The sequence below is a fragment of the Schistocerca serialis genome, chromosome 9, assembly GCF_023864345.2.
Source record: "Schistocerca serialis cubense isolate TAMUIC-IGC-003099 chromosome 9, iqSchSeri2.2, whole genome shotgun sequence".
Lineage (NCBI taxonomy): Eukaryota > Metazoa > Arthropoda > Insecta > Orthoptera > Acrididae > Schistocerca > Schistocerca serialis.
In genome coordinates, this window is record NC_064646.1 from 342410003 (window position 1) to 342436134 (window position 26132).

The 26132-nt window shown below is 42.4% G+C and overlaps 1 protein-coding gene across 1 annotated transcript in view; it reads left to right on the forward strand.

The window, feature by feature from the left end:
• The window catches only part of LOC126418979 (protein takeout-like), a 29174-nt gene extending 24218 nt beyond the window's left edge, over nucleotides 1-4956 (forward strand). The window contains exons 5-6 of the mRNA XM_050086027.1: nucleotides 2040-2189; nucleotides 4590-4956. Coding sequence (XP_049941984.1) covers nucleotides 2040-2189; nucleotides 4590-4741 — 302 coding nt within the window. The 3' untranslated portion in view covers nucleotides 4742-4956. The remainder of the gene's footprint in view (nucleotides 1-2039; nucleotides 2190-4589) is intronic.
• The last annotated feature ends 21176 nt before the right edge of the window (nucleotides 4957-26132 follow it).

Here is a 26132-nt window from a genome sequence, read left to right on the forward strand (position 1 = left end):
AGGGAATTAGGTTAGGAAACGAAATACTTGAAATAGTTTATGAATTTTGCCACTTGGGCAGCGAAATACGTGATGATGACCGAAGTATAGAGGATATAAAATGTAGACTGCCAATAGGAAGAAAAGCGTTTCGGAAGAAGAGAAATTTGTTAACATCGAATACGGATTCAAATGTTAGGAAGCCTTTTCCGAAGGTGTATGCAAGGAGTGTGGCCATGTATGGAAGTGGAACATGACCGATAATAAACTGTTTAGGGAAGAAGACGAAAGAAGCTTTTCAAACGTGGTGCTACGGAAGAATACTGGAGATTAGATGGGTAGATTACGTAAGTAATGAGTAATGATGAGGTACTGAATAGCATCGGGGGGAGGAGGGAAGAAACATTTGGCGCAACCTGACTAGAAGCCGGGATCGATTGGTGTGACACTTCCCGAAACAACAAGGAATCAGCAATTTAGAATTGGAGGAAAGTGTTGGGGGGGGGGGGGGGGGTATAAAAATCGTAGAGGAAGACGAAAAGATGAATACAGTAAGCAGATTCAGAACGATGTATGTTGCAGTAGTTATTTGGAGTTGAAGAGGCTCACTTGCACAGGATGGAGTAGCATGAAGAGCTGATTCAAATTTGTCTTCGGTCTGAAGACGATAATAGAGGCTTAACGACACTCGTCCCCATCGCATCATACGTGAATCAAAGACAAGAGAAAGCTATAACTGGCGCCAGAAATACTCTCTGCCACACATCTTAATACGGTTAGCGGGGTATAGATGTACATGTAGAAGATTTTACATAAAATTCCTTTTGGCAAACTACAGCTGTCGATTGTTATTATCTTAAAATTATTCAGACCGTTACTAATTGAACCAAATACGCTGTATTTTCATTAAAAGCTAAACGAAAAAAAATATTTTAAAAAATCTTAAAATACACTTCCTGTGATGAGGAATAATGTTTTATTTAACTGCGCAGTTAACCGTGGAACAATCGACGTAAATTGTTGACAGTTGCAGTAAGAATGGTTTCATTTTTACTATTGCCTGACTCCCCTTCTTCGTTTTTAACTTGTCCCGTTTCTTTAAGGTCTCGGCCTTGTTATACTGGTTTTGGTATAGTCAATGGTCAGCTGACGGCCGAATGGCTTTCTTGACATCATGACACCACCACTTCCACCCTCGCACGCCCCCCCCCTTCCCCCCCCCCCCCCACACACACACACACGCACTCCTACGCAGACCCGACCGTAACGGGAACAATCTTGGTCACTGGACTGACAATCACGTTCCAAAGTAGCGAGTATTGTGCGAGGACGGAGAGTAATCGCAGAAAATGTTTTGGTGGGCAACTGCGCCAGCTTGCTGTTAACGCCATTAAATTTACTGTCGGCTATGACATGTCAAGTGATTCCCTTTCCATTTGAAAATTACGAGTTGAATCCAAGATGGCCGCTTCCAAAATGGCTGCCATGTTGGTAACGTAGCCTCACAGATTTATCCCTCTTTCATCTCGTACTGCTTCACCTTAAATTTCTGTTTATCCACCGGTTTCTGTTTTTGAAGGGATATTCGACACCTGTGAACCATTCCCTAGATTTTTCGTAGTCAGAAGAGCGAAATATAAATTCCCTTTTGTTTTGATAGCCGTGCTGGAACGGCCTTGCCGCAGTGGCTACACCGATTCCCGTGAGATCACCGAAGTTAAGCGCTGTCGGGCGTGGTCGGCCCTTGCATGGGTGACCATCCAGGCCACCATGCGCTGTTGCCGTTTTTCGGGGTGCATTCAGCCTCGTGATGCCAATTGGGGAGCTACTCGACCGAATAGTAGTGGCTTCGGTCAAGAATACCATCATAACGACCGGGAGAGCGTCCACTGAGGATGACACGGCGGTCGGATGGTCCCGGTAGGCCACTCGTGGCCTGAAGACGGAGCGCTTTTTGTAACCGTGTAGGCTGTAGAAATTTCTGCTTAGGAAAGTGAGGAGAGCTTTTTGTGGAGGGGAGAGAACGCAGGAATAAGTAGCGGTGTCGTGCTGTGTTGCAGCCGACCTGAAGACGACGGCGAAGATCCGCGCTGAGAAGGTCGTGAAGGACGGGCAGACGTACGGCCGCGTCCTCAGCTTCGGATTCTCGCTGCAGCCGCAGCGCCTGCACATGGACTTCGAGAACCTCTTCAACGGCGACAAGGCCCTGGGTGAGTTCCGTCGTCCTCAGATGAACCGTCCCGAGTATCTTGATAAACAAAACTTCGGACAATTCTCTAAGCGAAAAGGTTGTAAGAAAACAATAACGAGCTCAGAGGCTTTTTTTCCGGAACTACCTTTCTTGCTGTTTCCTGTCCTCATTTTTATGTCCTCTCTGAGTTGGCCATCATTAACACTTTGCTGCTGAAACTGCAAAGCTCATCTACTACTAATGTTATTCCCTCAGCATCGCCTGATTTAACTCGACTACATCCCATTGCGATTGCTTTACTGTTGTTGATGTTCAACTTTTGACTTGTTTTGAAGACACTATTTGTTTCGGTCAACTACTGTTCCAAACTTTTTGCCGTCTTTTAGAGAATTACGGTGTCATCAGCAAAAAGCAAACCAGAAAGTATTTATTTATTCTGTCCGAACTGTAATTCCCTTTCTAAATTTCTCGTTGTTTTCCTTTACTGCTTGGTCAAAGTACGGACTGAACAACATGGAGCATATGCCACAAGCCTGTCATACTCATTTCTCAAGTACTGCTTCTCTTTCAGGTCCTTCGTTTCTTATGACTACAGTCTGATTTCTGGGCAATCTTATGCTCCTTGTAGTTTATCTTTGCTGTCTTCAGAATTTGAAAGAGTGTGTTCCAGTCAACATTGTCAAAAGCTTCCTGTAGATCTAGAAGTGCTGTGATGCTAGGTTTTCTTTTCTTCAACCGTATTCAAGTTAAGTTCTTTTTATTTATTTGTTTTTGGTTGCACCCACACACACATTTCAAAAATGTAATTTCTTAAAAAGTGAAAAAACTACAATTGCTTGGTGAATGATACAGAAGTTCAAACATAGAACGTCATGGACAGTTAAAATAATACGACCTGATTTCAAACACTCACATTCACCGCTCGCCCACTCTCCTTGGGTCGGAGATTTTCTCCTCTTAGGGACTGGGTGTTGTGTTGTCCTAATCATCATCATATCATCCCCCATCAACGTGCAAGTCGCCGAAGTGGCGTCAAATCGAAATACTTGCACCCGGCGAACGGTCTACCCGACGTGAGGCCATAGCCACACGACATTTACATTTATTTATTTTACCCGTCACAGTAATCGATGCCTAAAGAGTATCAGTAATACACAGTTTACTCTCTGCCTCTTCCCTCTATGGCGGCAACACAGTCGTAAATTTTCGCACGTAGACGATCATAAAGATGCTGAATAGCATCATGCGACAGATAGTTCCAAGAATCTTGCACCTCTTATTGCAATACGGCAATGATTCTTGCAGACACCGGAGAACAGCGCCGGCCGAAGTGGCCGTGCGATTAAAGGCGCTGCAGTCTGGAACCGCATGACCGCTACGGTCGCAGGTTCGAATCCTGCCTCGGGCATGGATGTTTGTGATGTCCTTAGGTTAGTTAGGTTTAACTAGTTCTAAGTTCTAGGGGACTAATGACCTCAGCAGTTGAGTCCCATAGTGCTCAGAGCCATTTGAACCATTTGAACCGGAGAACAAAAGCGTGACAATATACAGCCTTGGCGTACTCCTTTCTGAATTTTGACCCATTTAATCGCTCCACATAGGGTCTTCGCTGAGGCTTCGTGATCAGACTATAAATTCCGTTAGAGGTAAACGAGATCATCTGGTTGTATATTTTCGAGTACTTCCCATTATTTATTGTAGCCAACACAGTAATTGACTTTAGCATAATCAATAGGGAAATTAACTGCAAATAAAAAGTAATTAATAATTTCAGAATAAAAACATTCTTGGTTGAGAAATTATTTAACATCAAAGTCGCGTATCACCCTTTTGGGGCATCATCAGAATGTGGAAAAGTAGCTGAATATAAAACACATCCGTCATAAAGCTACATAAAATGGGAAATGGACGCAACAGTAGCTTGATATATAAGCCATCCGTCATAATGGCTTATAAAATACGAGGTATACCTTAAACATTCCAGCTGGCGCCACCACAGTAGTACAATGTACGGCCACACTTACAAAATAAGTGGGAGATGAGCTAAACGCAGCACGCAGCACAATGTCCCTTCGGCGTGCACGCAAATACCCATTGTGTGCGCGCCAAAGGGACATTGATCTGCGTGCGCCTCATACCGCCCTTATTTGGTAAGAGTGGCTCTCTCTTGTTCTACTGTGGTGAAGCCAGCTGGTATCTTCAACGCCAATCTTCATTTCATACGTTTTTATGACTATGGGTTTTATATCCAGCTACTTTTATAAATCTGATGAAACCCCAAAATGCTGAAGCTCGTTCTTGACATTAAGTGATTTCGCAGCCAAGAATGTTTTTTCTGAAACACTTCGAAACTGGTTGCTGTAGCTCCCTGAATAATTTTTACAGTAATTGATAACGTGTCTGTCTTTCTCTCTGGTAGGGGACAACATGAACAAGTTCCTGAACGAGAACTGGCAGGAGATCCTGAAGGAGCTGCAGCCCGCTGTGGAGGAGGCCTTCGGCGCGACCTTCAAGGAGATCGTGAACAGGATCTACCAGAGGGTGCCGTACAAGGACCTGCTGCTGGAGTAGGCCTCCCACCTCCCGCCTCCCATCCCCCATCCCCCATCAGCCACCGCCACCAGCACGGCGTGGCCGGCAGCGTACAAACCGAGAGGGTCGGCTGGCCGACAGCTCCGGGCCGCGAGTCTTCGTCAAGAGCGCCGCCGTTGCCGTCACGCCCCCACACCAGCGCCGCTTCAGCCTGTCATCCACTATTTATGATAATAAAACTTGTTGTACAACCAGTTGAGAGCGTGCATCTTCTTAATGTGATCTCTTGACAACGACAGTCCAGTTTCCTCATCCACTTCTCCTTAACCAGCCTCCATAACGGAGGTCATTAGCGACAGTTATTGTGTAAGATTTGTTCTACTAATATATGAAGATGGTATCTGTTCTTTCGGACTGTCCGAAAGAACAGATATACATAGGTGACCATGCAGTGCTCTAGAATGAAAGGATAATTAAATGAAGACCCTACGCTGCCGACAGGCGTTGATATACATCAATAGGGTCAGTTGAAAACGTGTGCCCCGACCGGGACTTGAACCCGGGATCTCCTGCTTACACGGCAGACGCTCTATCCATCTTTTTCTATTATTATTTCTTTTTTAATGTTAAAACGAAAGTGGGAAAGAAAAATGCCTTCTGCATTGTTGATCTTCTGGATATTATCTTAAAATTCCGACAAGAACGAAAGTCCCAGGAAGGAATTAGGATTCATACATACAGATCACTGGCAACCTTTGCTATCCGAAATATTGTATTTGAAGTATTTAACCGTTAATTACGATTTTCAGCATGTTTCCAAATATCCTCCTGTAGTCACAATGTTGGCTCATTTTAAAGTGTTCAATTTCTATGTAAGAATAATAGTCTAGGAAGGTAGCATGCCTATTCTGCATAATAAACGATGCTGTGTGTCCCATGATCCACGTTGCAGCGTTGTTTTTTGCTCGTGGATACCTCAGTTTTTGTGGCTGAATGATCTCTAAAAGGTCTACACCACTGGGCGTCGTACGGTCTATCACCGACAATCGTTGACGAAGAAATGTTGTAATTTCTTCTGCATGTCCGCACGTTGAAAGGTGGCTACACTGAGTCACAGCGCCAGAGATTGTGCCAAAGAGTCTGCGCCTCCACTGGCAGTGCTTGTTGAGAAGTTGTAGTGGAGAGTGCTTATTGAGAAGTGGGCAGTAGGAGCTCTGATGTAGCCGTGACAAGTTGTGAGCATGTTGTATGCAGTTGTTCTGATGGGCTAGACAGCCGATGCTGTTCGAGCCGGCCGCGGTGGTCTCGCGGTTAAGGCGCTCAGTCCGGAACCGCGCGACTGCTACGGTCGCAGGTTCGAATCCTGCCTCGGGCATGGATGTGTGTGATGTCCTTAGGTTAGTTAGGTTTAAGTAGTTCTAAGTTCTAGGGGACTGATGACCACAGATGTCAAGTCCCATAGTGCTCAGAGCCATTTGAACCATTTTTGATGCTGTTCGATTGCGGATGTTGTAATGATCAGAGTGTACGTTTCGTCAATATACATGAAGGTAAAGAAAATTTTTTTATTTTTTCATTTCAAATGTCCTAACTAACAATGTCTCTTGGTCACAGGTTCAGTCAACAAAGCATCTGGCTTGTGTTCATGTATTAGAGTGTAATTCTGGTTTCTATGTGCAATTATAGTATTTCTGTTTTTTTTTAATTATTTCAGTGTAAATGGTGCTTAAATTACCTTGTCTTCTTGAGGAAGAACCGTGCCAGATGTGTACGTTGAATCACACTTCCACACACAGAACAGTTACACTTGTGTTTTGTTGTTTCGTAGGTTTTATAGTTGCTGGGGACTTAATTAATTAATTGTGTTAACGGAAGTTTTCTTTCATTCTTTGTTGTTATTCTATGCAGTCAGATTGCGGAGTAATACTAGTCAGGGCCAACCGGTTACGAGACTGCGTAACCGGACAGTCAGCTACAAAACTTGAAAATATCTGCATAATATTTAATTAAGCCCCCAAGCAACGTGAGTCTATGAATAAGCGTATCGACTCTTCCGCATGCGTCGCATTTGGGCGTTGGATGAAGGCCTATCTTATGTAGCTTTTCATCCGTTGCTACTTTATCGTTCTGTTAGATACCAGTCGGTTATGACGCTTGATGGTAACATGCCGCTGTGCACATTCCGCCATACTACAATGTGTATGTGGATGTTTTTCTTCGAGGCGATTCCTGTGGTTTGTTGTCATGAGAAGGTCATGAAGTTTCCTGTTCGTCAGGCTTCCGTTATCGACGATGTTGCGTCGTATGTAGCTCAGCTGAGCCACCGATAGCACACAGGATAGTGCGACTGCAGGGACTTATCCCTTGCACGCTCCCCGTGAGATCCACATTCCCAACTTAACGTCCACACACTACATTCGTAGAGCCCCTGCCCATTACACTCATTTCTCGCGGCAGACGATCTTGCCGAGTCCTGTAAGAGTTCGGGCAATACGTGTGCATCTGCACAGAAGAACCGGCCATTGACCTTATTCTTCTGTGCGGATGCACAAGTATTGCCCGAACTCTTACGGGATTTGGCGAGTAGCATTTCACAAGCGATCTTTCGATTTGCTTGCTGTCTTTCATTCAATTCATGTGGAACCCATTTTCCCACTTTCTGCATCTTTCCCATAGCTTTCAACCGAAGAGAAACGGCTTTCTGCGTCACATTCAATTGTTCCGCGAGTTCCTGTTGAGTCAGAGTATCATCTTCATCCAGTAAAGTCGACAGTTCGTTGTCTTCGAACTTTTTAGGTGGTTTCCCGTGCTCGTCGTTTCTTACGTCAAAATTACCAGTTTTGAATTTTTTGGACCACTCGAAACACTCTGTTTTCCCGAAAGCGTGTTCGCCGAAAGCTTCGACGAATATTCGATGCGATTCTGCAGCAATTTTTATCAAATGATAACAAAACACCAATGCTGTCAGCAAATCGTAGTCCTTAGGCACAAAATTCGACGTATTTATGGGTTTGAAACATATACCGATGTATGGAACTTTGGTTACTGTGTGTTGACATTCGTCTTCAGCCGTTACAAGAAGCGGTCTCACGGGTCCTACACTGACGGCTAGCACCATTTACAGGGAAATTCCGGTTTTATACTTCTACACCTAGTAGATGAAAAGCTGACAAATTTCAGGCAATATCTGGAACAATAAAAAGAAAACTTATGAACAAAAAGCGAAGAGATACAAAAATTAAATCTGATGAAGCTGTGGAGATACCATTGCTATTATATGGTCGTGAGAGCTGTATAAATAAAAAGAAAGAAGATGGCAAAATACTAGCAGCAACTATAAGATTCTTGAGGAAAGGGCTGCACAAGAAGAGGTTTAACAAAAAATGAAGACATTCGAAATCAGTTGTATGTACACTCTGTTAATGAGGAAATAACTAAATACAGAGAGAGGTGAAAACATGTGATTAGAATGAAGGATGAAAGACTTAACCAAGGAAATCTGGAACTATAACACAAAAGGAGTGAGACATAGGCCGACTATGGAAACGATAGACATGCTGTGAGACAGAACAGAGACATGCCTTATCGATATATGTACGACGATGACGACGACGACGACGAGTCTTTCTTCAATCTCCAGCGTGAAGAAATGTGATGCACATTAAAAACGAAACCGTGATAACGTCCAATATGATTCACTTAAAAGACGACCGAGAAGTGTAATCACACAAAAACCGTGGGAAAACTGCACCACATGATTTTAGAAGATTAGCTTGATAACATGCGTGAAATTTCCAAGAATGTAAGAATTTAAAAAGAATGTGTCGGCTACATACTACACGAAGAATTACACGCGAGAAGGCTTTTGCAGTATGGGTGCCGCGACTGCTCACATTGGATCTGCAACGAATGGATGAAACATGGGTTCACCACTACTCACCAGAGTCGAAAGAACAATCGAAACAGTGGAAAGAAGCTACGTCTTCAGTCCTTAAGCAGGCGAAGACGATGTCATCAGCGGGACAGGTCATGGCATCAGTATTTTGCGATGCCGAAAGAATTTCGTTAATTAGCTATCTTGAGAAAAGTTAAACAATAACTGAGGAATGTTATTCTAACTCTGTAATGGATATAGGTGGAAAAATTTGAGTAACCGTATCTGGTTTATAGAAGAAAAACAACATTTTTCATCAAGATAATGTAGCTGCCCGAAAACTGAAGGGGCTGCTCTACAAAGTGTTGGAACAATCGCCCCCCCCCCTCCCTCCCACCCCTTTAACAGACCTGGCACCCTCAGACTTTCATCTTCTCTTCCCAAAGCAAAAAGTCTGCCTTCTTGGTAAACGTTTTTCGTCCATCCAAGAAGCAATAGCAGCTGTAGATGAGTATTTTGCAGCACTACCGGAGGAACAATACAAAAAAGGAATAACGTCACTGGAACATTTCTGAATCAGGTGTATTAATCTTAGAGTGGATTACACTGTGGTGAAGAAAGTCATGGGATGCTTCCTAATATCGTGTCGGACCTCCTTTTTCCATGCCGACTTTTGCAACTCGACGTGGCATGGACTCAACAAGTCATTGAAAATTCCTTGCAGGAATACTGAGCCATGCTGCATTTATGGCGGAATTGTTGCCGGTGAAGGATGTTGTACAAGAACTCACACCTCGATTATATCCCATAAATGTTCGACGCGATTCACATCGGGCGATCATTCTCTCGCATGGTCCAGAATGTTTTTTATACCAATGACGAAATATTGTGGCCGGGTGACACGGCATCGTTGTTTGGGAACCCGAAGATGACGAATGGCTGCAAATGGTCTCCAAGTAGCCGACTATAACCATTTCCAAACAATGGTCGGTTGAGATGGACCAGAGGACTCATTTCATTCCATGCAACCACAGCTCCATCGTGGAGCAGCTTGCACAGTGCCTCGTTGACAACTTGGGTCAATAGCTTCGGTGGGTCTGTGCCACACTCGAATCCTATCACGCACTCTTACCAACTGTAATCATCACTCATCTCATCAGGCCACTGTTTTCCAGTCGTCTAGAGTCCAACCGATACGGTCACGAGCTTAGGAGAGACGCTGCAGGCGATGTCGCAGTGTTAGGAAAGACGCGTCACTCGTCTGCTGCCATAGCCCATTAACGCCAAATTTCGCCGTACTGTCCTTACGAATAAGTTCGTTGTAGTCCCACATTGGTTTCTGAGGTTATTTCACGCAGTGTTTCTTGTCTGTTAGCACTGACAAATCTACACAATCGTTGTTGCTCTCGGTCGTTAAATGAACTTCGTCGGCCAATGGGACCTCCGTGGTGAGAGGTCACGCCTGAAATTTGGTGTTCTCTGCACTCTATTGACACTGAGGATCTCAGAATATTGAATTCTCTAATGATTTCCGAAATGGAATGTCCTATTCTGTAGCTCCAACTACCCCCAGTACAAAGTCTGTTAATTTCCATCGTGCGGCGACAACCACGTCGGAAACCTTTTCACATAAATCACCTGAGTGCAAATAACAGCTACACCAATGCAGTGCCTAGTGTACACGATACTACCGTCCTCTGTATATGTGCATTTCACTACCCCATGACTTTTGTGAATAAGCCGGCCGCCGTGGCCGAGCGGTTCTAGGCGCTTCATCCAGAACTGCACTGCTGCTACGGTCGCAGGTTCGAATCCTGCCTCGGGCATGGATGTGTGTGATGTCCTTAGGTTGGTTAGATTTACGTAGTTCTAAGTTCTAGGGGACTGATGACCTCAGATATTAAGTCCCATAGTGATCAGAGCCATTTGAACCATTTTGTATTGTGAATACGAGGGAGAGTCAATAAATGAGTCGTAAATTGGGTAGACACATCAGAGTCACGTGCACTAACCTGAAATTTTTTTCCTTTTCCACATTCTCCCCTTGCAAACTTAAACACTTTTCAAAACATCGTTCGACAAGGCGTTAAAAGTTTGCAGCATAAAATTCTTGTGGCAGCGTTCACATCTAAGAATTGACCTCTAGGGATATACACTCCTGGAAATGGAAAAAAGAACACATTGACACCGGTGTGTCAGACCCACCATACTTGCTCCGGACACTGCGAGAGGGCTGTACAAGCAATGATAACACGCACGGCACAGCGGACACACCAGGAACCGCGGTGTTGGCCGTCGAATGGCGCTAGCTGCGCAGCATTTGTGCACCGCCGCCGTCAGTGTCAGCCAGTTTGCCGTGGCATACGGAGCTCCATCGCAGTCTTTAACACTGGTAGCATGCCGCGACAGCGTGGACGTGAACCGTATGTGCAGTTGACGGACTTTGAGCGAGGGCGTATAGTGGGCATGCGGGAGGCCGGGTGGACGTACCGCCGAATTGCTCAACACGTGGGGCGTGAGGTCTCCACAGTACATCGATGTTGTCGCCAGTGGTCGGCGGAAGGTGCACGTGCCCGTCGACCTGGGACCGGACCGCAGCGACGCACGGATGCACGCCAAGACCGTAGGATCCTACGCAGTGCCGTAGGGGACCGCACCGCCACTTCCCAGCAAATTAGGGACACTGTTGCTCCTGGGGTATCGGCGAGGACCATTCGCAACCGTCTCCATGAAGCTGGGCTACGGTCCCGCACACCGTTAGGCCGTCTTCCGCTCACGCCCCAACATCGTGCAGCCCGCCACCAGTGGTGTCGCGACAGGCGTGAATGGAGGGACGAATGGAGACGTGTCGTCTTCAGCGATGAGAGTCGCTTCTGCCTTGGTGCCAATGATGGTCGTATGCGTGTTTGGCGCCGTGCAGGTGAGCGCCACAATCAGGACTGCATACGACCGAGGCACACAGGGCCAACACCCGGCATCATGGTGTGGGGAGCGATCTCCTACACTGGCCGTACACCACTGGTGATCGTCGAGGGGACACTGAATAGTGCACGGTACATCCAAACCGTCATCGAACCCATCGTTCTACCATTCCTAGACCGGCAAGGGAACTTGCTGTTCCAACAGGACAATGCACGTCCGCATGTATCCCGTGCCACCCAACGTGCTCTAGAAGGTGTAAGTCAACTACTCTGGCCAGCAAGATCTCCGGATCTGTCCCCCATTGAGCATATTTGGGACTGGATGAAGCGTCGTCTCACGCGGTCTGCACGTCCAGCACGAACGCTGGTCCAACTGAGGCGCCAGGTGGAAATGGCATGGCAAGCCGTTCCACAGGACTACATCCAGCATCTCTACGATCGTCTCCATGGGAGAATAGCAGCCTGCATTGCTGCGAAAGGTGGATATACACTGTACTAGTGCCGACATTGTGCATGCTCTGTTGCCTGTGTCTATGTGCCTGTGGTTCTGTCAGTGTGATCATGTGATGTATCTGACCCCAGGAATGTGTCAATAAAGTTTCCCCTTCCTGGGACAATGAATTCAAGGTGTTCTTATTTCAATTTCCAGGAGTGTAAAAAGTTTATTTGGTTCCTTAAACCGCTGCAACCCACAAGACCGATGTGTTCTGCGGGTAGCGAAATACGCCTAGACGGGGAAACAATCTGCATGACTGGATACTCAGGTCGGCCAGGACGCTCCTTGTTTGTGATTTTTCCTTGTCCTTTGCCGAATTCGTGAATCCAGTCGAACAGATTTTCATGAAATATAGTTCTAACCATATACGGGACGAATTTTCATTACGACCGTGCCCTGCAGACAGTCCCTCGGCTTACAAAAGTCGCGTTGTTCTAGTCGGGTACACATTTTTAACTCACCTATCATGTTAGTCTCATTGCAGATCGTCAACTGTTGGTGGCAGGTGTCGGTTATCTTCCACGCAACATGTGCTGTCACCTTCTACATGCGCACAGGCGCGTTAAATTTAAAACGATTTTCAGTATTCTGGTGTTTGCTACTTTCTTATAGGCGCGTTCTCGTATGACTGTAGTGAAGACTATGAATTTCTGGGCGTTTGTTCATCATACCTTACTTGTTCATTATCGTTGCAGAGTTTGACTTCCGCAGTTTGTTCTCATTTATCAAATTCATTTTATTTTTACTGGGAGAACCTGTTTAACTGGTGCAGTTAATATGCCGTGACGCGTTGTAATCCTCTCACCAGACATCCACATGTATGTAAGGAAAGATTATCTTTCAGAGCTCTGACTGACAGGTATTGTGCATCATCACGTGATAGGGCGTACACACTAGCTCGTCCCTCGATCGGTATCTTTCTGCCGAAGGCATGGTAAATACTTCAGGCTGATGTTCCTGAGTCTGAAGACGCACCTCGTTACAACACTGTTATGGAACTGCACACATTTCTGGACAATTCGGACCTCACTTTGAGCGTGTGTTGCCATCGTTGGACTGTTCGAGGTGATACAATTCCAGGACCACCACAATCACTGTAATTACCGTGTTCGTTCCTGAGTCCAAATTAGTAACTTTGTCCTAAAACACATGGACACGTTGCGGCGGGGCAGTTGGGACACTATGTTCGCTAGTACTAAGTGAAGCAAGCTGCAAAATTAATGTCCACCTACTTCAGTATAGCGTTCGTTCACCATCCGTTGCTCTACTATGCAGTCGATGTTAAAAGCAGCGTTGAAGAAAACCATCGTCCATACTTACGACTGCATAGTCAGCGTAACTCAGGTAACAAAATAAACCCGCAAATCTCTAGTAATAACGGGCATAAGACGATGTTTCCTTCCTTCATTGAAAATGTCCGCTTATCGATACTAATGTTTTTTATTGTCTTTTAGCTGTGGTGTCAACAAGCCCACATTTACGTCGATAGCACATCCACTACTAGTTCATGCAGCTTACGTCACCTGCAAGACAGTCAGAAATGTGCTGAGTCCAACCCGAAATACTACGAGATTAATACAGTCAATACTCTGCTACGAAATGAGTTTCACACTCGTTCCTTTTCAGTGGATTCTTCAAATGAAGATGCTCGCCAAAAATGTTCTGTAAATGCATACTGAACACGCCACGCAGAATTCTTTACAAAGGCTGATAGTTTCACATGCGGTTTTCTCTACAACAAACACTCCAAAATCTCCCAAACTTCACAGATCTGCCCGTAACTGCATCTGCTTGCACGCCGATACAAACCGAACGCGATATATTAGTCATGTCTTCATTTTACAAATAATTTTTTCGGACACGTCTAACATGACCTTCTCGTTCGGCAGCTAGTCCACGACTGACTATATGCCTTTGCTTTCAGGGCGTATGACTTATCCCAACGCGCGGGAAAGACTTTACTCTCATTGGTTGATCAAACGAGCAGCCAATCAGATTAATCTTTCATGATCATATTCGCTCTCAAACTGCTTTACTTCAATCAACATTCGCAGGTGCATCTACGTCATTTCGTACTGCAAGTATTAACAAAATGTCCCATCGTACCAAACAAAACGAAAAGTAAGAGAAACCTATGCTTGAAATATACTTTAGAACTGATTATCCTCTTACTACCTTTCTGGCTGCCTTATTACGTCTCATAGACGTACGTCAACCGCCAGTTAGGGAGATTCACAGTTTATCATGACATCCTGGTGGCGTAACACTTGCTAGTTATGTAAGGCGTAATACAATATAGAATTGAAATTTGACGTATGTCCCACATATACACATTCACTTTCATTTACTCGCACCCTAACACAAAATATAAATATTAACTTTTAAACTGTTACTTCCATTATGAATGAAAATTTTCGAAAGTTTAGAATTGAAAATATTTATAAAATAAATCAGCACACTAAGAGTGCTATTACTGTTTTCAAACAACAAAAAAATATAAACTGTTGTTATTACTATCTGAATTTATTTTCTTAAGTGTCGGTTAAGTACTTTTTAATAGGTTTTATATATCTCTGAAACTATTGTAGGTAGTGGTATCAAATTTCGACACAAAGCTCATCTGAATAACAAAAGGTCATGTAACAAATTTGGAATAAGTCAGCTAATATTTAACGTAGTTATTTAGTTTCTTTGTTGAGGTGAATAAGTGATTTTAGTACGCGCCACAGTGAGCATTCTCAAGGTCTTCTTAGCGACAGGTGGGGCTATGAAGCATACGGCAGGCCACATGCTGGCCGCCACCGAACGATACTATATTGCAGGATTCCAAAACAGCTTGCCATAACGTAACAAACTTACAGCAAAAATCTGCAGTCGCGTAATAGCTGCGACGCTATAATGCACAAGATCTCATAGTCAGTCTTACTGATGCAGCACGACATGAAGCTTGTTTGCATGTTGCTAATCGCTTTTTTAACTGTCAACCATATATTAATAAAACCTATTTTTTACATTATATTTGGCCTGTCTTTTGTTTCACCTGTCCAGCCCGCTAAAACATTACTTTGTGATCCCCATTCTATGACAATACCTGAAAAGTGAAAATGTCAAACGTTCTAAATGCCAGTTTTCCACACAACGCGTTTTCAGTGGTATTGCGTTCTCGGCCCTCTGCTGCATGTCTCTAGACTTGGTCAAAGTGGCAAATCGAGGACAAAATGTTTCAGACATTCATTAGTAAATGGCGCATGTCCTTTGTGCCGAATGGTGTTTATGGTAAGCCTGACATGGTTTGAAGAGATAACACACAAGATTTTGGTGAGTGGGCACAGCTTTTTGAGGTGCGACAGATATTTTGTAATTACAGAGTAGCGATGAAATCAAAGCAAGACCTTTATTCCACAACATCTGTACAACACTGTTGAGTCAGCTAAAGTTGCGAACCCATTCCGTATAGAGCCAATGCACAGAACTGACTTCTTTGATTTTAAAGTTCTGCCGAAACATTGCTGTCAATGCACGCTTGTAAGTTCTCCAAATGAAATATGATCAAAACGTCTTATCCATCTCAAATAGCTATTAATTCTTTCTCTGAAAAACAAGAATGAAAAATTTCAATGTATTGAAAAGAGGGAAGACCATGGATACTGTATGTCATGCTGTATTTTATGTAAAAGGCATGTTCATCAATTGCAAAACAAGTAGATCTTTTGATGATGTAGCCATTTCTGTAGCACATTAAGTACAGAACACTAGGTTAAATTGCATACTTTTTATGTGAAACTCAGTACAATAGTTTAAGATCGTTGGTGAAAAAGAAGAATGCGCTAGAAATGGCGTTCAGAAGCATGTGAAATTCGAAAAGTGTAACAGAAAATGGTGGGAGTACATAACTAATTACTTAATTCGGTATCAAAGGCGGTACAATAGTCTAAGGAAATGGGGGTGACATGGAAAACCCACTTAACAGAACAATAGGTTAAGTACCAACAAAGGGCCAAACATTAGGTTAAGACACCCAGAGTACAGTGTCGAACACAAGGTCATGCAACATGTTTGTCCCATATAATTACTTCTTACAAGAACTACATGTTCCCAAACAGCAGAGAATGATGAGCAAGTGAAATCCAGCCCCCAAAAACTGAATTTTTTATAAATAAATAATATACTCTCGAATTTCCTGTTATGAGAACCTTCCTCTCCACCAAAGAGACACCAGTTTCCATATATACCATATACTGCCTTGAATCCCCTAAATTGTTCAAATAAACAATATTCCACACACTGTCTAAATTGTTTAAACAATATTCCATACACAGCAATAGATTTCCCGACAAATTCTTTAACTAAATAAATAAACTATATTTCATACATTGTCATAAATGATTAAATAATATTCTGTACATTGTCTAAAATTTTCAACGATATTTCATTCACTGCAACCGAATTCCCTCCAAATGACTGATGAACTGAGTCTTTTCCCTGCCAATTTCTGGGAGGAAGGGTGAGAGGGGAGGTGGTTTACCAGAGGGGGAAAGGTTAATTAATTGATCAATTTCATTAAGTAGTCAATCAAATAAGAGTGAGAGGGGCTATTCAAATAACTCAGACCTGAAAGTGTACCTGTAGCAGCGAGGGAAGAGGTTTCCTGAGTGGTGGGGGGGGGGGAAGGGGAGGGGGGGGAACAATAGGTTAAGGACCTGTCAATCAAAAGGAAGGATCCCTTTAACAGAGCAATAGGTTAAGTACCTGTCAATCGAAGGAGAACAATAGCTTAAGTATCTGTCAAACAAAGCAGAACAATAGGTTTGGCTCTGAGTGCATACCTGCCCCTGATGTAGGCTACCTGCACTAACAAAATGCCCTTGAACATATTTTGTTCCACTAGTGGTTGCCAGTCCAAAAATAATGGAATAAGAGAGAAGTTTCCTGATCTCCTCAAGTTGCTGCTGTGTAGTTGTAAAAGGCAAAAAGAGATCAAACCTTAATATCACGTTCACTACTAGGTCATTGAAATAGAACTGCAGTCTCCCTTTGGGGAAAAGTGGGAAAGGCAATCATTCTTCTGTTTTCAAAGATCCGCCCGTACATATGCCTTAAGCGGCATAGAGTAACCTGGGAAATCCTAAATCAGAGAGATAGAACAGTGGTTTGATCCACATCCTCCAGAATATGAGCTCTACCTCTTACCTTCGCTGTCCCCTCAATGCTTTGCAGCCACTTTGATTCTACAGAGTCCAAAGTTTTTAGAGGAAAGGAGTCCCTTGTTCGTTTCGAAAACACCAGGTCATCACACCCATCAGAGCGAACATCTTACGCTCTGTGTAGGTACAGCAACTGTCACACTTGTAGACGAATATATAAGGGTGGTCTGGTAGTGACAATGAGAATTCGTCTCCAAAAAACTTTAATTTTACAAAATTATTTTTTATTTTTAATGCTCATCTTTCAGCTATGTTTCGGTAACGTTATTCCATCTGTGTAAAGTTCTTATGGTGGTGCAAAATACTCATCTACATATGGTTGGACGAACAGTAAAGCAAAGGAGCCAAATCTAGGGACTATGGCACATGTCCCACATGGGAGGTATCATTCAATTTAATCAGTCTGTGTGGTAGTGTGTATTCTAATTAACGCACTGATAGAGCAGACCAGAGCAAATAATTGAACAGTGGAGCTGTCACCTCTCACATTTGTAAGAAGAGTCAAAAAATGTATACAAGTTATTCTAATCCAAGGAACTGAGAAGGTATTCTAACAACACAAAATTATGCTGTTCGTCTTAACACTGTACCACCAAAGAAACAAATTAGAAAACAGGTAATTAGTTAAAAACTCCCTTAGTAACACGAAAGGGAACTGACTGGGTCGAAATGTCAATAAGAAATTTTTTGTTTCAGGTCCCATTGATATTGAAGCACTACTTTTTATTTGTGATAATTCAAGTGCAGAAATACAGTAGTAGTGTTTTAACTAGTAGAACTATAACTGACAAAAACGATTCCTCATATCTTAAAATTTTTTTCTAAAGAGAATAATGAATTTAATTTCTAGAAAATATCTCTCAGTTTCGATTTGTCTCACTTACACAACTCCATTCTTGATCAAATGTTTCAAAGGTTACTGTAGAATTCCCTGTGATTTTGAGGAAAAATGGCATCATCATCACAGATCTACAGTTTTGCAATTAATAAACATTCTAGTTTATCACATAAAGTATGGCAGGACATACAGTAGGCATGATCTTCCCTCTTTTCAGTACACTGAAATTTTTCATTCTTCTGTTTCAGAGAAAGAGTTAATAGCTATTTGAGACAGATAAGACGTTTTGATCATACTTCAATTGAAGAACTTACAGGCACAAGCTTTAAAATCAAAGAAGTCAGTTCTGTGCATTGGCTCTGTATGGAATATGGAAATAAATAAACTATATTCTATACATTTCCATAAATAATTAAATAATATTCTGTACACTGTCTAAAGTGTTTAAAGAATGTTCCATACACTGCAACCGAATTCCCTCCAAATGACTGATCAACTGGGCCTTTCTTCTACCAATTTCTGGGAGGGAGGGTGGGAAGGGAGGGGGTTTATCAGAGGGGGAGAGGTTAATTCATTGATCAATTTAATTAAGTAGTCAATCACATTGATAAGAGGGAGATGGGCTATCCCAATAACTCAGACCTGAAAGTGTACCTGTTGCAGCGAGGGGGTGGGTTTTCTGAGGGATGGGGCAGAGAACAATAGGTTAAGAACCTGCCAATCAAAAGGAAGGATCTTTTAAGCAGAATAATAGGTTAAATACCTGTCAATAAAAGGAGAACAATAGGTTTGCCCCTGAGTGCATACCTGCCCATGATGTAAGCAACCTGCACTAACAAAATGTGCTCAAACATAGTTTGTTCCACTACTGCTACAGACGTTCATTGGAGAATTAGTAGCAGTATTTCTATAACAAACGAACCAGTAGTCATTAGCGATCTGTAGATGCCTAGATTCGTTCACTGTAAGATGACAAAAATATTATTTATGTGATACATACTAAGCACATCAATTAAGGAGAACTTCATTAGAATCAGACTACTCATCATTTGCATCTTTCATCTCATAGAAAGGTACAAGTTAATTGAGATGACTTCTATTGACAGTAAATAGTAACTTTTATAAGTTAGCAACATGAGATTTACCTTTGGTAGTTTCTGTAGCAAAGTTTTGGAAGATGTCATTCAGTGGTAGATATATCGTTTTTGGTTTGTATGATGGCTAGCTTTTAAAGAGCAGGGTAAAACTTTGCAAAGAAAAGTATTTTTTTCTTATCTAACTACTAAATATTTTTTTAAACCCCCCCCCCCCTTTTTTACAACAGTTCAGGTTATTATTTGGAAAAATTGTTTCGTACATGGACAAGTTTCATGGCAGACATCTTCTGCAAAGAAAACAATAGAATTTGCCATCTTCATGGCGAATATTAGTTATTGTTAATAAAGTTTAATATTTTCTGTTTAGAAATTAGAATGCTCATCAGCAGAGCAAATCATTATCGGAAATAATAATATCGCGGTAATAGCGATGAATAAGACGTCATAAGACAAAAATAATAATTACAATATTAAGAAATAGAGCTCACTAGAGCTAAAATGTCTGACAAGATAGAATCTGATAGTTCTAGAGGCTAACAGAAAAGTGCTAGAACAATAGGGAGCCGAAAATCGGTCACGCATCGTAATTTATAGTAGTAACAGAGACGTTAATGCTGCGCCGATCACAGTAAGCTTGGAATTAACACTCAGACAATCAGTGTTACATGATCGCTGCAGTTAACGCAAAATATGTTTTTCCTTTGACATAAATCATTAATTATTTCTACGGAGTCACGGGAGGCATTATTTCACATTGCTCCCCGGTCTGTTACTTTAAAATTATATTTGTAATTGAAATTTTAAAATAACATGTCCTAATATAGGCGACTACAAATATTTTCCGGATTTACATGTCTTTAGTCATTTACACATACGAGCCTTCATTGTCTGCTCATTATTACTATGCGTGTCCTCATATTAACTTGCCGATTTTGTTGTCAGGATGGGCTCACCCACTTGGCAGAGGGGGAACTGGGAAAAACAAAACCGGATATGAAAGAAAAAAAGTGCCCGTCAGTCGAGGAACACACATCTCACAAAGGTCGTTTACATTTTTCATTATGGATTCCATTTTGATTAACAAATTATATAATCCCATAATTTACTTAGTTATTGGAAAAAAATCAACATTTTCTCTTGTACGGTAATTCTAATAGGTACATAATATTTCGGAAGCATAGGTGTCATATACAAGGATATGCTTTCTCAACAAATCTAAATGTTTTCCTATTGCTGTATGATGCAACATTCTTAGTTTGGTTAAAGCTGTAAATGCGAGTGAGTTAAATAATTCAAGTATTATATATCTGATAGACGAATCATATACACTTCACATTTGGATAGCAAATTGTTATTGCAAAAAGGAAAATCTTTATACTAAATATTTCATTACGATAAAGCTGTATAAGATGTTAAATACATTTTTGTACTCGCTAATATCTCAGTTAAATTTGAAAATCACTTAGGAAAATTGCTTAAGTATTTCAATTTAGTACTGTTAAATACACTACTGGCCATTAAAATTGCTAGACCAAGATGAAATGCAGATGATAAACGGGTATTCATTGGACAAATATATTATACTAGAACTACCATGTGATTACATTTTCACGCAATTTGGGTGCACAGATCCTGAGAAATCAGTACCCAGAACAACCACCTCTGGCCGTAATAACGGCCTTGACACGCCTGGGCATTGAGTCAAATAGAGCTTGGATGGCGTGTACAGGTACAGCTGCCCATGCAGCTTCAACACGATACCACATTTCATCAAGAGTAGTGACTGGCGTATTGTGACGAGCCAGTTGCTCGGCCACCATTCACCAATTGGTGAGAGATCTGAAGAATGTGCTGGCCAGGGCAGCAGTCGAACATTTTCTGTATCCAGAAAGGCCCGTACAGGACCTGCAACATGCGGTCGTGCATTATCCTGCTGAAATGTAGGGTTTCACAGGGATCGAATGAAGGGTAGAGCCATGGGTCGTAACACATCTGACATGTAACGTCCATTGTTCAAAGTGCCGTCAATGCGAACAAGGGGTGACCGAGATGTGTAACCAATGGAACCCCATACCATCACGCCGGGTGATACGCCAGTATGGCGTTCACAGCGATGTCGCCAAACACGGATGCGACTATGATGATGCTGTAAACAGAACCTGGATTCATCCGAAAAAATGACGTTTTGCCATTCGTGCACCCGGGTACACCATCGCAGGCGCTCCTGTCTGTGATGCAGCATCAAGGGTAACCGCAGCCATGGTCTCCGAGTTGATAGTCCATGCTGCTGCAAACGTCGTCGAACTGTTCGTGGAGATGGTTGTTGTCTTGTGAACGTCCCCATCTGTTGACTCAGGGATCGAGACGTGGCTGCACGAACCGTTACAGCCATGCGGATAAGGTACCTGTCATCTCGACTGCTAGTGATACGAGGCCGTTGGAATCCAGCACGGCGTTCCGTATTACCCTGCTGAACCCACCGATTCCATATTCTGCTAATAGTCATTGGATCTCAACCAACGCGAACTGCAATGTCGCGATACGATAAGCCGCAATCGCGATAGCCTATGATCCGACTTTTATCAAAGTTGGAAACGTGATGGTACGCAATTCCCCTCCTTACACGAGGCATCACAACAACGTTCACCAGGCAACGCCGGTCAACTGCTGTTTGTGTATGAGAAATCGGCTGGAAACTTTCCTCATGTCAGCACGTTGTAGGTGTCGCCGCCGGCGCCAACCTTGTGTGAATGCTCTGGGAAGCTGATCATTTTCATATCACAGCATCTTCTTCCTGTCGGTTTAATTTCGCGTCTGTAGCACGTCATCTTCGTGGTGTATCAGTTTTAATGGCCAGTAGTGTAGTAATACATGAGACAGTTTATCACGGCTTAAAAAAGAAAATTTAAATATTTCAGGTATTTTATAAAATGAAAAAACATTATTTAATTAGTGTTAGTGTTATACAAGATACTTGTTACAGAAAGTATTTTTTGTCAGATAAATGTGTTCGTGAATTTTACTGCGTGTGTACTGCATAATTTGCATTAGGTGTTAGTTTACTTTATAGACAGCTTTTTAGTTAGATGTGGTTTGTTTTTTGGAAATTATTCTATATAATGCAAAGCATACTCGATGTTTTCATGGCGTTGGTTAGTGCTGATACATAGGTTATGAAGCGTAGAATCGTCGTCTGGGGGCCTACATATAAAGGTACTAAAGATGGATCTGTCCCCCGGGTGCTGGATAGGTGGTGATGAATCGGCTGCAATTCGTCCTCGGCTGCAACCTTCCTTCCTTCCTTCCTCCCTTCCTTCGGAATGGACCGGAACTCTTGCAGTTCTCTGCATCGCGGCCCAGTAAGGAGTGATGGCAGCTCGGTGGCGATGTACATGAAATAGGTCGGGTGCATATTAACTGTATTTTCAGATGTTAAGGCCAGTAGTGGTAGCCAGTTCTGGCGGTCAGAAGTGGACGCCACCAGTTTTACCGGCCAGTAAGCCTATACACGAAGCAAATAATGGCTTCCAAAATTTTCGTATCTGTGGCCGCCAGTCTATTGTAAGAGAAAGGTAGAGTATACAGTGTTACGTGTTTCTTCGTGAAAAATATGGCATGTCACAGTGAGTTTGATGAGACTTTTGACGAAGTGGCGGGTGAAATTGTTGTAACTTTAAATGAGGAGCTGAGAACCATTGTAAATCGACATAGAGTATAAGACTGGGTTGGTCGACGAGAAACCCTTGAGGCATCATCCACTTTGAATTATTTTTTGTATTATATATATATATATATATATATATATATATATATATATATATATAATTTGTATTATTATTATTATATTATCTGTACCCCACTTCACGATCTTCTTAGTAGCAGTATCTGTTTGCACTTGAACAAGACATATCAAGTCAGTACACGGCAGCGCGGCACGACAAGCACTTGATATAAGCTCAGAAACAACGGCACAGCTCCTCACACGACGGCAGCCACTGCACGTAAGATCCGTCCAGTTATGACGGCCAGTAGGTCACGTGATCTGCTACTGGTCGCCTCACCGGCCACAAAAATCAAACATGTTTGACTTTAGTGGCCACCACTCGCTACTTTCCACTGAAGGCACCATTACCCCTACACACAAGGCCACTGGCGCGATAAATGGTGCCAGCCAATACTGGCCAGTTATAATGGACGCTACTACTGGCCTCGTGTACAGCTGCGTTTAATGCCCTGTAAGGTAAAGTCAGGTGGTTAAACAAATCCAGAATCCTGAACTTTGTCATCCTCGCTGAGCATTTTAAGTTACGCAGGGGGCGACAGATAGCCGCTACGCACGGAGTTGCACTACAAGCGGTTCGGTGGATATTGGTTTGCTCCGAGCGCCGCTGAGGCAATTTGTCAATAATGGTTCTCTCGACGCAGACTGCGGCTGATATGTGAATGTTCATGCCGAAGCAAAAACGTCGACTCAATATTCCGATGCACTTACGAAACACAGTCTTTCACAAGTAGATCGAAATTGCTGTTCCGGTACGGATTCTGTCCTATGATTATACTTGTCTTCGGTTCGTCACACTAACGTACACGGTTCAGAGATCAATATCTGTTTTCACACAGTCTTTGCTCACTGAAACAAGCACTTCACACAATTTACACGTAGCAATGTATGGAGAAGTGTCACCATACAAAACCAAGCGTGATTACACTGTTCACAAGTCTAAAACTCTTATAACACAATACACAGTTGGTTGTGATAAACTTTGCCTTGTAAAGTTCTCAGAGAATCACAACTTTTGTCCATAGGAAAATACGCCAACATGCTTTATGGTGGAAACCTCTATTGACGCATTCACCGTGAATTGTCCCATATAAGTTCCACTGAAAGTTTAGTTAACACAGTCCACGTGAAAGTTCTCTGCTATGCACAAAATTTACACACACGATGGAGGTCTCATCGTTAAGTATCACAGCAACAAATGATGATCATTAGACCATAATTATTGTCCAAATTAACATGAATTTCACACAAGAGGTTTACAAAATTCAGTCATTTGGGGATTACACTCATTTACATATTTACGCGAGAAAGTATAACTTTACTCGCACAAATGAAATTTCTATTGCTCAGCCAAGAGAAGAAAAAATCTCACGGCTTTATACCTACTGGCGGAAAGCAAAAATAAAGAAAGGAAAAGCCAATTGGCTATCACGTACACATGTGAAGCATGTATATTCCGACAAGTAAAAAGGAAGTCATTTCCCTAGATTCTCCGTAGGGACTTTCCTGCGCTAACACAAATATAAAACATACTTACAACTATACATCACCATAAATTGGGAATCTACTTTTAAATGGCTATAGAAAATGAAAACGTTCATCAGAATCATCAAAACTATTTAAGTACTAATAATCGATTTTGAAAGAAAAGAAAAAGATCTATGTATTCCTTTCTTTAACTTCTAAGTTTATCTTTATGAAAAACGGACGAGTAATGCCTATGTAAATCTTGTCAAGAACCTGAATAAAATGACTTGGTTTGTTAAATGATTTATCACTTCTCTAAGTAGTAAAAATTTCACTCTATTCGAAAAATACAAACTTAAAATCTAAGTAGTGAAAAATAGAATGCATTATTAACATACAGTTCGTTAGCTATGTACATTATACACACATCACAAAACTGAGGTGAATATGAGGGTTCTATGATTCCCCACTCTAACATTTGACGAATTTCCGCCTTTACAGCCTTCTTTTTAGTCCATGGTACGGCGTACGATGTTCTGCAAAACGTCTCATGTGGGGCAACTTCCGTGGCATTAAAAAAGTTTTTTATTATGCCGGGTTTATCTCCAAAAACATTAGCGTACTCCTGAATGAGATTCGCCAGATCTTCCTTCTGTATGCTTTGCAGATAGGATGAGTCTGATACTTTAGCTTTGATACTGGCAAGATTACTGCATATAGCTGCTTCTGAATCATTTGAGTGCAGGAATTCTGTCTTTTCAAATTGTTCCGCAATATGTAGTATGCATGGACCTACTAATTTTACAACAACGTTACGACAGTATCTGTTGTGCACGCTCAGAGTTTTAATGAGCTGGAGTGCAATTCTTTTACCATCATTTGTCCCGCCTGTAGGTCGATCATTGCGTCCCTACTACTCAGAAAATCGCAGCCAAAAATGCAGGAAACTGACAAATTTTTTATGAGTAAGAAGTGGCATTGTATGTGCTCGTCTTCTACTATCAAATCGGCCTTCACCTGTTGTTCACACACTGTGTAGATGCACCTAATGCACCAGAAACGCGGCAGTTTTGCACAGGCAGAACAGGAAGCCTCCTTATGCGATTTACTTCGTTGTATAATGCATAGTTCATGACACTGGTTGTTGCTTCTGTGTCTATTATAGCTTCCACACTGATACCGTATATCAAAACTTTCGTCGCAGCTTGCACAACATAATATTCCGTATGTTCGCATGTGCTTTGGAATACGACCGCACTAGGGAGGCTGTTTAGAACGGTCGGTTCTGGTTTAATTGTTGAAGGTTGGTATCCTGCTCTACGACTTCGCATACGCGATTCGTCGTAGGGCAGCTGTTGACACTGTCATTGCAACTGTTTGGATTCGGAATAACAGGCATGCCTGGCATCATGTTTTGCGTTGGATTCCCAAACCATAAAATTGGTTGCTGTTTAGGCCAACCATTTCCGTGATTAGGATTTCGGTGACTACTTTTTTCCAGTCATTTGCACCTTGCTGGATCGGTACATTAGTGCTATTATTCCAGGAATTTCCCGATTGTTTTTCCCCTGGTGTTTTCCTATCGTGGTTGGAATCATTGTAACCATTTCCGTTACCATCCTTCCGTTTTCTATTGGAACCATTTGCCGGAGTACCTTTGTTATCATTCGACTCATTATTTCCGTAAGTCGAGTTTGGTTCATTTGCTGAGTGGTTATTTTGACTATAGGCAGCCGCGTTCACTTCTGCGTA